The sequence below is a fragment of the Sinocyclocheilus anshuiensis genome, unplaced genomic scaffold, assembly GCF_001515605.1.
Source record: "Sinocyclocheilus anshuiensis isolate Anshui unplaced genomic scaffold, SAMN03320099.WGS_v1.1 scaffold816, whole genome shotgun sequence".
Classification (NCBI taxonomy): domain Eukaryota; kingdom Metazoa; phylum Chordata; class Actinopteri; order Cypriniformes; family Cyprinidae; genus Sinocyclocheilus; species Sinocyclocheilus anshuiensis.
The window spans coordinates 433,034-448,161 of NW_015554154.1; the positions used below are offsets into that span (position 1 = coordinate 433,034).

General features: G+C 36.6%; 1 protein-coding gene across 1 annotated transcript in view; it reads left to right on the forward strand.

The window, feature by feature from the left end:
* Window positions 1-15,128, forward strand: part of igdcc4 (immunoglobulin superfamily, DCC subclass, member 4) — a 77,910-nt gene that overhangs the window by 54,500 nt on the left and 8,282 nt on the right. The window contains exons 10-19 of the mRNA XM_016463495.1: window positions 1,303-1,467; window positions 2,899-3,120; window positions 3,789-3,887; window positions 3,988-4,171; window positions 5,153-5,280; window positions 7,442-7,612; window positions 7,721-7,855; window positions 9,253-9,355; window positions 11,634-11,856; window positions 12,045-12,173. Coding sequence (XP_016318981.1) covers window positions 1,303-1,467; window positions 2,899-3,120; window positions 3,789-3,887; window positions 3,988-4,171; window positions 5,153-5,280; window positions 7,442-7,612; window positions 7,721-7,855; window positions 9,253-9,355; window positions 11,634-11,856; window positions 12,045-12,173 — 1,559 coding nt within the window. The remainder of the gene's footprint in view (window positions 1-1,302; window positions 1,468-2,898; window positions 3,121-3,788; window positions 3,888-3,987; window positions 4,172-5,152; window positions 5,281-7,441; window positions 7,613-7,720; window positions 7,856-9,252; window positions 9,356-11,633; window positions 11,857-12,044; window positions 12,174-15,128) is intronic.

A 15,128-nucleotide genomic window follows, 5' to 3' on the forward strand; every position in this document is an offset into this window, starting at 1 on the left:
GAGGCAAATTGGTGCTCGTTCACGCGAGTGACAATCATGCAGTGTGAATTATCAAAGACGCGATCTGAGGGAATCGCCGACACGTCGCCGACGCCCACAAAATATTTGGCATGCTAAATATCTGGAGCTATCGGCAATTCGCAATCACGCTGTGTGCAATGATTTCTGACTGAAAACTACATCGGCGATGACCTACAGCCAATGAGAGACCAAGATACAGGGCAGAGGGAAGTTCGGGGAGGAGTTATAGACCAGAATATCAGTATTTTAATAGATATATGAACAATTATATCATACAGAAACAAGCACAAACATTTGCTTGACCAGCCACAACATCAGCATAACAGTTACTGCAAAATTATTTACCTCCAACTCTCTTTGCAGAACACCCAATCCCTGTTCCCTGCATCTCCCTCCTGTATAATCTGTTTTTCTTTTTCTCCTTGTAGCTGGAAATCAGCTCACAGACAATTTGCGGGCTATATATATATATTTTTTAATAATTCCAGTCTAGCTCGAGAACTCCGGTCTGATGCACGCGGGTTCTCGCGTTATTTCCTTATCACTTCTCGCATGTGTTTTGTTGTGAAACGTAGTTTGCGGACCAGACAGAGCTGTCGGCGATTCTTCCTATTGTGAAGTCATGCAGTGTGAAACCCCCTGTCGCCGATCCATCGTGCAATGTGAACACAGCAGCAACTGAATGCTACCCCAGATAGTCACGCAGTGTGAAAACAACGGCGATCCGACGAGTTTGAAAATCGTGCAGTGTGAACTCGGCATAAAAGGCCTTTTACTTGCTAAAAAGTACAACCTATCAATCAGACGACAAAGGTATGTAGTAGATTGTATACAACAGGTATTTCAGCAAAGTTTTGATCATGTTGAAAAATTGGAGGCCTTTGAAATTTGCATATAAAATATGATACTGTAGAATTTATAGGGTTAAGATGTGACCTTGACCTTTAAACATGATAAATACATGTTGGCTGCTGAATTCGTATGTACATTATCTGTAGTCGCTAGTAGGGCAGCAGGCATGTCTGGGGTATTTTGAGCTGAATGACAAAGACATGGCTGATTACTCCTGCTCTGTTAGAGCTCTGGATGCTTAATGAACAGCAATAAAGGTGGAACAAAGGTGGACAGATTCAGTCTGATGGCCTGTGTCGCAGAATGAGAGACAGAAGCAAACTCAATTCAGACATTCATTGTTCGTGCTTCTTTATCAGCCAGCTGCAGAAATTATTTTCACTGGCATACTTATTTTCTGGCACGTGTTTGTGTGTGTGTGCCCTCCAGTGGATCACATCTACTCTGTGGAAGTGGGTGGGAATGAGACGCAGGTGATTCTAAGGGATCTGAAACCAAATCAAACGTACCAGCTCCGGATTGCGGCGGGAACGCGAGCTGGGTTCAGTCAGTCTTCTGAGTGGGCCTCGCACCACACACCAAACCTTACTCAGGGTGAGTAAACACATAAACACGCACACATAAGCAAATGCACTATATGCACACTGATACCAGTTTCAACTCGCACAAGGTTAAACTTATATGCAGTGGTGCCTCCAAGGGGCGGCCGGTGGGCCATTGATCCCCTAAAACAACACTGACCACCCCACTGGTTAACTTCATTACATTTTTGGTTAACTTCAGATTTTCTAGTGATTTAAATAGTGATTTTCTAGTGATGTCTACGTGTACTGTATAATCAGACACGGTCCAAAAATGAAAAACTCAAGTAAGCATATGTCACCACATGCTTTATGCTAGTAATTTTTTGTGTGTAGTTTAGATCTTGTCTGCCCTGGAACAAAGTTCAAATCTATGGTCAAGTACAAAGTCCTAAATGCACTACTGTTTAATGCTGCATTTTATAAAAATCAGATAAAATAATTACAGTAAAAATAGTAATATTGTGAAATGTTATTACAAGATAAAAATGTAAATGTATTCTTGTGATGGTAAAGCTGAATTTTACTCCAGTCTTCAGTATGCTGCTTTGTTGCTCAAGAATAATTTCTTGTTATTATCAATGTTGAAAACATTTGTGCTGCTTAATATTTTTGTGGAAATTGTCATATAGAAAGTTAAAAAAACTGCCACTTATTTAAAAATAAGAATCTTTTGTAACATTATACATTTATTTGTTGTCCCTTTTGGTCAATATAATGTATCACTGCTAAATAAAAGTATTATTATTATTTTTTGCCAAAAACTAGGGCTGCACGATAAATCGCATGCGATATTTAACGCGCATCTTGTCAGAAAGCCGGTTCTGTAACCGCTGATTACAGAACCGGCTTTCTGACAAGATGCGCATTAAATATCGCATGCAATTTATCGTGCAGCCCTACCAAAAACCATATTGTACCCAAACTTTTGAATGCTAATGGATGTTATGCTAATTTTAGTATAAAATCTGATAATGAATATGTGTATCTTCTGTTCAATCCATAGCCATTTTGAATTATTTATTATTTTAATTCTTTTATTTAATTATATTTTAAAATTATTTAATTCATATTATCTTAATTTTAATTATTTTAATTTTGTCTTAAAAATTTAAATCAAGTAAATTATTTTTAATCTAAATTATTAGGACTTTCTCATTTTTAGCTGTTTCCCAAGGTCTATTCTTAAAGCTTAAACGGGAGGTTAAACGTAGGAAAATAAAAAAATCTAATAATTCTGATCCACATGAATTATTGTAGTTGGATAAGCTTGCAGGCTTCTTTTTGGTTGTTTAAAATACTAGTTTAATTTGTATGCAATTTTCAGCATCCTTCATTAAAACTGTCCTGGAGGCGTCATTGCTTATGTACTGCCCTGCCAGCATGCTCACACAAAATACACACCGCCGTTCTCACTGTTGTCTCCCTCTGTTGTTTTTCCCAGTGCTCTTTGCTCCCACTGAGCTCAACGTAAGAGCCAAAATGCATTCCCTCCATGTCACATGGCAGCCACCACCCAATCTTACTCAGATCACCGGTTATAAGCTTTCCTGGCGGGAATTGGATGGAGAGGAGCTGCCCAATGAGGAGAAGCCTATGATCAATGAAAGGATTCAACAGATCAAACTGAGGAAGAGAGTTAAACACCATGAGGTCACAGGCCTTGGTGAGAGCTGAGCAGTAACTTCATTCACATAAACTATACTCTCACACACAAATATACTTGAAACTGCATTTCTAATATAATAGCCACATTTACACAGCAGCTCCGTTGATGCTAAATGCAGGGACTGTATTTTTGGATGTGCTTAGTGGATAGTGACTCTGTCACTGTCAGCCGTTATAAAAGGATCTGAGAAAGGAAAAACTGAAGATCAGCTTTGGCTGTATTGGCTGTTTGCCCATGACTTCAGACAGTATTTTTCATGCAATTCTTGCTCAAGAGACCAGTCTACACCAGGGTTAATATAGTTAACTGAAACTAAAGCCATAAAAAATAACTTTCATTGCTTGAAATAAACGAAATGTTAATTAAAATAAAATATATAAAATAAACTTCAGCTAGTTGCCAAAGCAGTATTTTTCATTTTCATTTAGCACTTAAATTACTACAAGTAAAACTGAAATATGCTTCAAAAAAAGTTTTAAATGACAAAATTACTAAAACTTTCACTAAAATGAAAATGATACAAAAAATATTCTAATTATTATTATATATCAGTTATTCATCTTATTGATACTAAAATAACACTGGCCTACACCAGCATGAATGCAAAGTATGCGCAATGTTTTCCAGTATGAGCATGTGAAGTTTTATTTGCCTGATTGTTTCAGCTCCTGATCAGCTGTATGAGGTGAAAGTTTGGGCATTTAATAAACAGACTGAGGGTTATCCTGCTGTCTGGAAGGGCAGAACAGAGAAGCTCACACGAGGTGCGTGTGGTTGTGATGAGATCAAATCATATCTTGCTGTCCTGTAGATTTAAATCGCACTAAATTTGTGTGTGTTTGTGTGTGTGTATTGTTTTCTTAGTGCGGATGACAGATTCTCTCCCACCATTGCCACCCATCAGCGTCAGAGCTCGTGCAAACAGTTCCACCTCTATCTGGCTCCGCTGGGAGAAACCGCACTTTAGCAATGTGCGAATCATCAACTACACTATACGCTGCAGCCCCGCAGGAATACGCAATGCATCGCTGGTATCATACTATACCAGGTACCAGGCATATACACAATAATGGTCATGTATAGACAGATTATAAACAATCATTGTGAAATAAAGACTAAAGGCACACATATATCATCGCACGCTCACTTGCTCAGTCATTTTCTTACCCAAGCATTCATTCATCCAGCAATTATTTGCCAATCTTTGGCGTTTTTGAAATTGATCAGAATTTATCATTAATAATAGAATATAATAATTTTTTTGGAATTTTAAGTAAATATTGTAAATTAATTCCTATCATTTTCTCTCTATATATTTTTATGATATTTTTCTCTATATATGCTATATGACTGATCAAAAATTAATCAAAAGTGACAGTAAAGACATTTATAATGTTACTAAATATTCTATTAATCAAAGAATCCTGGAAAAAAAATATATACTGAATATCACAGTTTACACAAAAAAATATTAAGCAGCACAACTGTTTTCAATAATAACAAATGTTTCTAGAGGCACCTAATCAGCATATTAGAATGATTTCAGATGAATCATGTGACACTGAAGGCTGGAGTAATGATGCTGAAAACTCAGCATTGCCATCACAGGGATAAATTACATTTCACGATATATTAAAGCAAATTTGTTTTTAATTTATTTCTGTTTATTTTTCTAATTGTTCTAATTGTAATAATATTGCGAAATATGATTGTTTTACTGTGTTTTTAATCAAATAAATGCAGCCTTGGTAAACATAAGAGACTTCATTCAAAAACATTAAATTTTCCCCCAAACTTTTGACTGATTTATTTAAAGGGGTCATATGATGCTTTTTTAAAGATCATTATTTTGTGTATTTGGTGTAACAGAATATGTTGACATGCTTTAATGTTCAAAAAACACATTATTTTTCAAATACTGTACATTATTGTAGGTCCTCTGCCACGCTGCTCTAGATAGCACTAATTGACTCCTTTATCAGTCAACTGGTCCTCTTACTGCATTTTTCTGTACCTCACTGTATTTCAGCTCTTCTCAGGAGATTTTTCTGGAATCACTAAAGCCCTTCACCAGCTATGAAATTGCTGTGCAGTCTAAGGGAGTTGATATGAGTGGCCCTTTCAGCAGCACAGTGGAAGAGTCCACACTTCCAGACAGTGAGTACAGCCCATTTCAGTGCTGTAAAAGAGCCTTTCTACCTAATATATGGGAAAAAGAAAGTTATATGAAGTATGAAGATGTTATATGATCTTTATTCTCTTTTTCACATGAGTAAATCACATGGGTAAATTTGGGGGAGTTCATACTGTGTCTTGTGTTTGTTCGTGCGTGAGCGAGAGCTTTAATTATAGTGTGTACACAAGCGTGAGTGTCTTTAGGGTTTTTTTGAGTGGGAAGTGATGAATGAATACGTATTTGTGAGTGTATTGCGAGTGTGTGAGTTGTGTGGCTCAGTGTGAGTCAGTGTGTTTGTGTTAGGTTAACAGTTAGGGGATTAATAGGGAGAGGTGTAAAGAGATAATTGGCTTTAATTAAAAGCCCAGATGGAATTGCCCCTCTTGTTGGCCAAGAGTCTTTCAGCTTGTCAGTCAGTCTAGCCAAGTGATGGCAGGGAGGGGCATGTTGCCACAGAGATTTAGTGTCAGACTAACTGAGAGGAGCTTTATCTACTTTTGAGGGGGGGAGAAAAAGTGGGCACTTCAAAATGAGACCTTTCCCTCTAAAAAAACCTGATATTATACTCGTTGTATATCCCAGACCGCACATGCTGAGGCCATTATAGCATCACAAACCTTTAAATGTGCTTTTTTTGGCGAACACTTTTTTCTACAAAAGGAAAACTGAATTTTTTTTGTGTTTGTGATATTTGTGTTGCATTAGCAGCCAGCACACAAAAATACAATATATCAGGCATACAATAGGGATCATTCACTCAAAGCATTGCTTTCAAAATCAAGTTTAGCATGAATCACAAAATGAGGAGTTTAGCAGAATGTTCAAGCTGCTCCTTTCCATACAATAAAAGTGGATAGTGATTTTTACTGCCAACCTTCTAAAATGATCAAAAATTGGCATTAAAATAGTCTATGTGACTCTGTGTGCATGTTTCTAGAAGCCATGCAGACCGAAACAGACTGAAATTTAAGTTATTTGTTGAAAAAATGTTAGTGTTATAGTGTTATATTTAGTGTAAATAGTTTTCACTATTTGTTGAGCGTATGATTTTTTTAAAAAGTTGTGTACCTTCAAGTTTTGTTTTTCAAGGTTTATTTATTACATTTCTGTGGTCACTATTTTGTTTTGGTACTTTGCAGCAGATATCAATAAGCAGTATTGTACCAGTGTGTCAGCTAGTTTATTTATTTAATTTATTGATCCTATAAATCCCTTTGCAATTTTTAAAGCAATAAAAATAAATTATATTAGTGCATTCAGAGTACACTTACAGCAAAGTAGTCCCATGGCATTTCTGAAAGTACTGTACCGTGACGTACCATGCAAAGACCACTGTGAATGACACAGTACTTTAAAGGGGACATCGGATGCAAAATTCACGTTTACATGGTGTTTGTAAATGTGTCTTAGCAGTGTGTGGACACAACCACCCTACAATGATAAAAATCCATTCACTCCTTTTTTTTTTTTAAATCCTCATAAAACCTAAAGAGTCTCAATTATCAAGCCATTTTGATTTTCTAAGCAGTATGACATCATACTGCTCAGGCCCCACCCACGACTGCTGACGGACCGTCTTGTATTAGAATATTTCTGCCCTCAGCCAGTTGTAAGCTGTGTGCCGTTTTCTGTGAGTGACAACAATGTGTCGTAACCAATGCAGGTGTTTTGTAGTTGGATGTAAAAGTGACCATAAGAGTCTTAATTTTCTCTTGACATCAGCGCAACTGAGGACACAGTGGAGTAGTTTTGTTTTTAATGGTAATGCGCCACCAAATACACAAAAAACAGAACAGGGGGGCGGGGTGAGCAATAGCTCATTATCATTTAAAGAGACATGCAACGAAACGGGTCGCTGAGAACAGAGCTGTTTTTGACCAGGTAAAAAGGGTGTTGTTTTACACGACCATTGAGGAATTTGGCAGACATTTCATGAAAACCCTAAAGAATCACACCAACTTGTGGAAAATTGGCATCCGATGTCCCCTTTAAGTATGAATAGTCTGAAATAATGGGTAAAGGAGTTTTTTTTTATTGTGTTTAATTCAAATGATTCAGAGCGAAAACGTTCTTAATTATTATGCTTCTCTTATCTTTTTTGGTGTCTTGTGTGTCGGGTATAAACGTGGGTTTTTATGACAGGACCCTCCTCTCCTCCTCTGGATATGCAGTTGAGTGTGCTGGACTCATACTCTGTTCTGGTGAGCTGGCGCCCTCCACTGGAGCCAAATGGTGTCATTTTGACCTACTGGATCCTCTACACTGGCAACATGAGCCATCCAGATCACCTGTGGATAAACCTCACACATGATGGTAAATCTACAAACACACACACAAACAACAAGCACATGGTGCTGTACTTCATATGAGAATTTATAATGTCTCTGATAAATCTCTCTTTGTCTCACTCTCTTTCCTTAGGTTCTGTTACCAGTGCAGAGGTCCAAGGCCTGATGAGTGGGACACGTTATTATTTTAAGATGGGGGCTTGCACTGAAGTTGGGGTGGGACCATATTCACCTGTGAAGGATGTCTATACTCCTCCAAAGAAATATGGTGTGTATGTGTATGTAAAGGTTTTCACACTATTTGTTGAGTGTATGGTTTTTTTAAGGGTGTGTACAAGGTTTATATTATGTTTCTGTGGTGACCATTTACTTGGTACTTTGCAGTATTGCTTTGGCTAGTTTAATTAATTTATTTAATTTATAGATCCGATAAAGCATTTTACGATTTGCACTTTTCAGAGCAGTATGACAATATCACCCTGCAGTTTTTTTTGTTTTTAATTACCAGGTGACTTTTTACCTGTGATGTAAATAGATACACTATTGTTCAAAAGATTGGGGTCTGAAAGAAAAAAAAAGAAGAAAAAAAAAGAAAATAAATTAATAGTTTTATTCAGCATTAAATTGATCAAAAGTAATAATAAAGAAATGTATGATGTTAAAAGATTTCTGTTTCAAATACATGACATTCCTTATTATTTTCCTTTTATCAAAATATCTTTATTTGAATGTTTCATACCATTTCACAATATTACTGTTTTTACTTTATTTTTGATCAAATAAATTCATCCTTGTGAGCATAAGAGACTCCTTTCAAAAACATAAAAAATGTTTTTACTGTTTTTACAGTGATAATTTGTTTTTAAGTAAACTTTATTTCACTTTAAATATAAAAGAATCAATCTCCCATAGCTACTAATTGAAACCTCAGAATCTTTACATTTATGTAATACAGTTATACATTTCTGTTACATTTGCACTTGTGCCTTTGGTAGATGCTTTTATCCAAAGAGATATACATCGTATTCAAGGTATACAATCAACTGAATCAAACCCATGGCCTTGCAATACTCTTTGAGCTACAGAAATCTTGGCTGATATGTGAGCTTATAGCTTACAAAGCTTATAGCTTACAAAGATGAACCTGCAAATTTCACTGATTTGTGCTTGTATATATCTTTATGTGTATTTAATATTTTCTATTGCTTTGGCAAAGAAAACCCTTGTTTATAATGCCAGTTAAGTTTCTCTGAATCGGCATGAGGCGTCACAGGTGTGTGTGTGTGTGTAGAGACTGCCATCTGCCTCTGCCCATCACTGACACTCAATTAATAGCACTCCCACAGGAAGTGTGAAGTGATTCAGTCCAGCCTCAGACACACACGCCGTCTGTGGGGAGTTGGCCACAGAAAATCACACAGACTTACATACACCAGTCGTATAATTACTTATAATTAATATAACACATTGTTATGCTTAAGCATGATTCAGTTGTATTGAATTAATATGAAGTTTAATTATGTATAATTACTCACTGACTGATTTTTACAATTCTGTTCTGCATTCTCTCTCTCTCTCTCTTTTGCTATTTCCACTCTGCTGTCTTTCTTTATCTGTCTTTTCCTCCTGCCTCCTTCTCTCTCTCTCTTTATCACTCTCCTACAGAGCTGGATATCCATGCTGTGACTGGTATCATAGTTGGAGTGTGTCTTGGTCTGCTCTGCATCCTGCTCTGCATGTGTGTCAGTTTCCGCAATGGAAAAACACGGTATGCTCCTGTTTAAACTCTGTAAGATCCACACATTTAGATTGCTCCATTGGTTATAAATGGTTCACCCAAAAATTAAAATTCTGTCATGATTAATCTGTATGACTTTCTTTATTGTGCGGAACAAAAATATATTTTAAAGAATGTTTCTTCTGCTTTTGTCCATACAATAAAAGTCAGTGATGTTCAAAACAACATTGGGCCAGTTTTGTTATCATTAACAAATGATCATTTTGTTATCATCTGTAATTGAAATGAAGCTGAAATAAAATAAAATAAAATGTAAATAAAAATGAAAATAAAATAAAAATGAAACATTGCCTTGACAAATAAGTTTTTGCACTAATTGACAAATTAGTGCTCTGCATTTATCCCATCCAAAGTGTGCACACACACACAGCAGTGAACACACACACACCGTGAACAGCCATTTTTTACTGCGGCGCCCAGGGAGCAGTTGGGGGTTCAGTGCCTTGCTCAAGGGCACCTCAGTTGTGGTATTGAAGGTGGGAGAGAGTGCTGTACATTCCCTCCCCCCACCTACAATCCCTGCCAGTACGAGACTCGAACCCACAACCTTTGGGTTATGAGTCCGACTCTCTAACCATTAGGCCACGACTTCCCCACAAAGCTTATATAAGCAATATAGAAGTATAAAAACAAACAAATAATAAAAATTATAAAGCACATGACAAAATTAGAACTAAAATTAAAAACTTAAACTAACATTAATATGAAGACTGAAAATATAAAAATAAAAGCTAATTCAAAACAAGAATAAATACTATAATAGTATGATAATAATACTAAAATAACACTGAATAGGAACTTACTGACTTATTGAACCCACTGACTCTTATTGTATGCACTAAAAAACTGAAACATTTTTTAAAATGTATTTTCATTGTTAAATGATTTATTCCTTCAACACAGAAAAATGCTGCAACAATTACAGCTTAGGCAGAAATATGTTTTCCCTGAAGGCTTTTAATGACAAACGAGCTGCAGTGAGCCACAAAGCCTCCCCAAATTATATTCAGATTTTGAAAGTTTCAAGGACTTTTTGGATGTTCCTTCAATCTGGAATGAGACATGGGTGAATAACAACACTCAATCACACAGTGTGTCTGCAAGCGTGTGTGTGTCTGAAGCAGATGTGGCAGATGTGGGGTATTGAGAGCTGAATGACAGAGAGTCATGGCTGATTGCTCTTGCTCTATTAGAGCTCTTCTGGTTTAATGAACAGCCACAGAGGCAGATTGAGTCTGCTGGGCTTTTGCATTTAGAGAATGAGAGAAGCAAACTCATTTCACATTCTTCTGAGAATTGTGGTCAGCTGCAGTGATTATTGGTTAACAGAGGCTGAATAGAGCATCGTGTCTCCATCATACACGTGTGACCTTTACGTTTCAAAAGGGGAGATTTGACAAGCTGGGTTAATATGCACTCGTCAGACTCTTGGGTAGGGAGCTTAGTGGTACTTTCAGCTGTGAAATTGCGACCAAGCTCATAAGATAAAATGACTGGTTCTTTAACATTCACCATGTACAGTAAATGTTAGAAGGGAAGGAGAAAAAGGCAGGTTAAATTTCTGAAAATTAGGAACATTGTGTGTCTTTGAAAGCAGTAAGTTTTTTATTTTTTTGGGGGGGGGCAATTTCACAGTAGCATACACTGTTCCTGTGATTTGATCAAGTAAAATATACTTATAAGAATCTAAATGTATTTGATTACTTATTTGATTGGTGATATTACAAATCTTTTAATATCACAGATTGGAATACATTGATAATTTAACCACATAAATTTAGATTTAACAAGATCACCAAAACAACACAAAACAATACAATTCTTTTATTCATTATCATGACTATGTATAAATTACCGTATATACACTGTACACACTGCAGTTAATTTTTTTTTACATTTGCAAAAGAAGTCTTTTTTGCTTAACAAGTCTGCATTTATTTAATCAAAAATGCAGTAAACTAGTAAAATGTATATTGTGAAATATTATAACAATTTAAAATAACAGTTTTATATATGTGACCCTGGACCACAAAACCAGTCTTAAGTTGCTGGGGAAAGAGTTTTTTAAATATACTTTTGGATGTCTTTGATGTTACCCCTTATTACATTAATACCACAGAGACATGCCTCAGGGACATGCATTCATGTGCTGAGGCCTTACAGAAGTGTACAGCACTTGCATTCAATTTAGCATTATAAAAAAAGACAATACGTGATGTTTAATGATCACCCTCTCTGTCACTTTTAGAGATGTGTCTGGTGGACTTGACTCGAGTTCTCTGAGTCCTCAGTACAGGAAGGGTGCCCGTCCAGTGCCCGCTACTGCGCCTGACTGCAGTGACTGCCATGAGCTGGAAACCCTCATGCCCTCTAGTGCACAAGACCCCAACAAACCCCTCACAGACCTCACTGAGGAACAGAGTCTCATGGCTAACATAGGAGGCGCTGATGATGCCCCTGCAGAATCCAAGGTGAGCTTTGCTGTATACTGTAGTTAACTGTGCCAGCACCAACAGTACAATATTTTGATGTGCCATAGAACCATTTGCCCAACCATGCATCCTTGTTGGTCTTGGAAAAAAAGATGTTGATCTATGAAAATGCTTTCATCTTTTAGTATTCTCAGTCTTTCAGTTTACTCTTTCTGCTCCAAACACAGCCAGCCTGGAATGGATCTGTTAGTCGGAACTGGGCCAATAGGATCACCAGATACAGAGATACTATAACTGAAGATTCTTCTGCTCTCATCAGTGGAGCTCTTGAAGGACCACCATCAGACAACAGTAAGGTGAGCCAAAGGAGTGTCGAAACGCCTGTGAATGATGGTGTGTGACTAAGGCAGTACAGAAATACAGAAGTCGCATAACAGATTTTGGATCTTTATCTTACGAAATGTGCATTATCCTTGCACATCTGCTTGTGTGTTTATGAATGTGTGTGATGGGGGATGGGGCTGATAGATTGTGCCTCACACAGACGGGAAATGTACAGACAAAGTAATTACCATTAAGCAGACAGTGGGGAAGACACACAGCTAATTAGTATGTGACATTTGAAATGAAAAGCTGAAGTCTGCATACCATTTACCAATTACTGTCCTTCTGAAAGCTCCTCAGATATGGTGGAGCCACATCAATGGAAAGCTTGTTTATTCAGCCTTCAAATGATGTATAAATCTCAATTTCTAGAATCAGACCCTTATGACTGGTTTTGTGGTCCAGGGTCACATATATATATTTATAGGTTTAATAAGAGAACTGAGAGCTGTTACACTGTGTGCTTTGTACTGTATGTCAGGGTCTATGGTGCCTAATAGATAATGTCTCTTTAAAAAGTAATGAGGAAGGGCATTTGAACAGTTTGAATAGGTTATATAAATTGTTGGAAACCTTGAAAACTTCTGTGAGCTCTCATTATATGCATGTGTATATATATATATATATATGATCACCCTCTCTGTCACTTTTAGAGATGTGTCTGGTGGACTTGACTCGAGTTCTCTGAGTCCTCAGTACAGGAAGGGTGCCCGTCCAGTGCCCGCTACTGCGCCTGACTGCAGTGACTGCCATGAGCTGGAAACCCTCATGCCCTCTAGTGCACAAGACCCCAACAAACCCCTCACAGACCTCACTGAGGAACAGAGTCTCATGGCTAACATAGGAGGCGCTGATGATGCCCCTGCAGAATCCAAGGTGAGCTTTGCTGTATACTGTAGTTAACTGTGCCAGCACCAACAGTACAATATTTTGATGTGCCATAGAACCATTTGCCCAACCATGCATCCTTGTTGGTCTTGGAAAAAAAGATGTTGATCTATGAAAATGCTTTCATCTTTTAGTATTCTCAGTCTTTCAGTTTACTCTTTCTGCTCCAAACACAGCCAGCCTGGAATGGATCTGTTAGTCGGAACTGGGCCAATAGGATCACCAGATACAGAGATACTATAACTGAAGATTCTTCTGCTCTCATCAGTGGAGCTCTTGAAGGACCACCATCAGACAACAGTAAGGTGAGCCAAAGGAGTGTCGAAACGCCTGTGAATGATGGTGTGTGACTAAGGCAGTACAGAAATACAGAAGTCGCATAACAGATTTTGGATCTTTATCTTACGAAATGTGCATTATCCTTGCACATCTGCTTGTGTGTTTATGAATGTGTGTGATGGGGGATGGGGCTGATAGATTGTGCCTCACACAGACGGGAAATGTACAGACAAAGTAATTACCATTAAGCAGACAGTGGGGAAGACACACAGCTAATTAGTATGTGACATTTGAAATGAAAAGCTGAAGTCTGCATACCATTTACCAATTACTGTCCTTCTGAAAGCTCCTCAGATATGGTGGAGCAGCAGGAAGCTAACACATAAAATTACACCTTTATCTGTCTCTCCTCCTCATAGTATCATGGTTTTATTTCCCTGTTGACATTTTTTAAAATCAGTTTTTTCACTTCTTATGATGAAATAGTGCTGAACTGTACTGCACAAATTCATTAACATTTTAGTTTGTAATCATCCACCTTCCAGAACCACAATGTCCAATTTTCACCCTATAATTCAGTGTTTATTTTAGACCTGTCAATTTAACACATTGATTTAGTGCAATTAATTATTGAAGAAGAAAAATGTTTTATTGAACTACAAAAAAGAATTACATTCAACTTGACATGGTGTCTTAAATAGGTGCCATTCATGGTGTAAGAAACTGGAAAAACACAACATAAATTACTTAATTAATAATAATTATTATTATTAATATTCATATTATTATTTATTTTTGGTTAATAAAAAATTCTAAAATTCTAAAAATTATTTACACTACCATTCAAAATTTAATTTGTTTAATTTTTTTAAAGAAATCAATACATATATTTAGTAAGGATGCATAAAACTGATTAAAAGTGACTGTTTAAAGATGCTGTTCTTCTGCTGTACTTTCTGTTCATTAAAGAATCCTGAAAAAAAATGTATATTAGGTAGCTGTTTTCAGAACCGTTTTCAGCATTGTTTTGAGCTTTGCCATCACAGGGAATAAATGACATTCTAAAATATATAAAAAAAAAAAAATAATAATAATAACACACACACACACACACACACACACACACACACATACATATAGTACATACAGTCAAACCAAAATTTATTCTGACACTTTCTCACATTATCACAGTTTATTCACTATAGTTTAGAAAATGGTAATAAAATATGACAAGATCTCAAGAGTTAAACTGTGTACCATATATACAAACATAAACTGTTCAGGTGAAGAGTTAATCGTGAAATCAGCAATGTCAGAAGGAAATAACTGTATCTGAGCATCACAGTATCACAGCATTTACAAAAGTCCATATTATGGCTATTAATTTTTTCTTTCTTTGATAATTAACTAATATTTTATTCAATAGTACAATAAAAGATTGCTTTAAGTAATTATTCATTCGTTACATTTATATAGTGCTTTTCTGGGTACTCAAAGCACTTTACATTAATCTTCTCAATCACCACCAATGTGCAGCATCCACCTGGATGATGTGACGGCAGCCATATTGCGCCAGAACGCCCGCTACACACCAGCTTAACTAATATTTTATTCAATAGTCCAATAAAAGGTTGTTTTCAAGAATACAATCATTTATTTCAGAGATATAAAAAATATAATATCAAGTAAGTGTATTTTTCCTTACCTCTCAGGCAGAGTCAGGTAGGCGGTAGTATGTTTCCAATACATTCTTGTTCTCT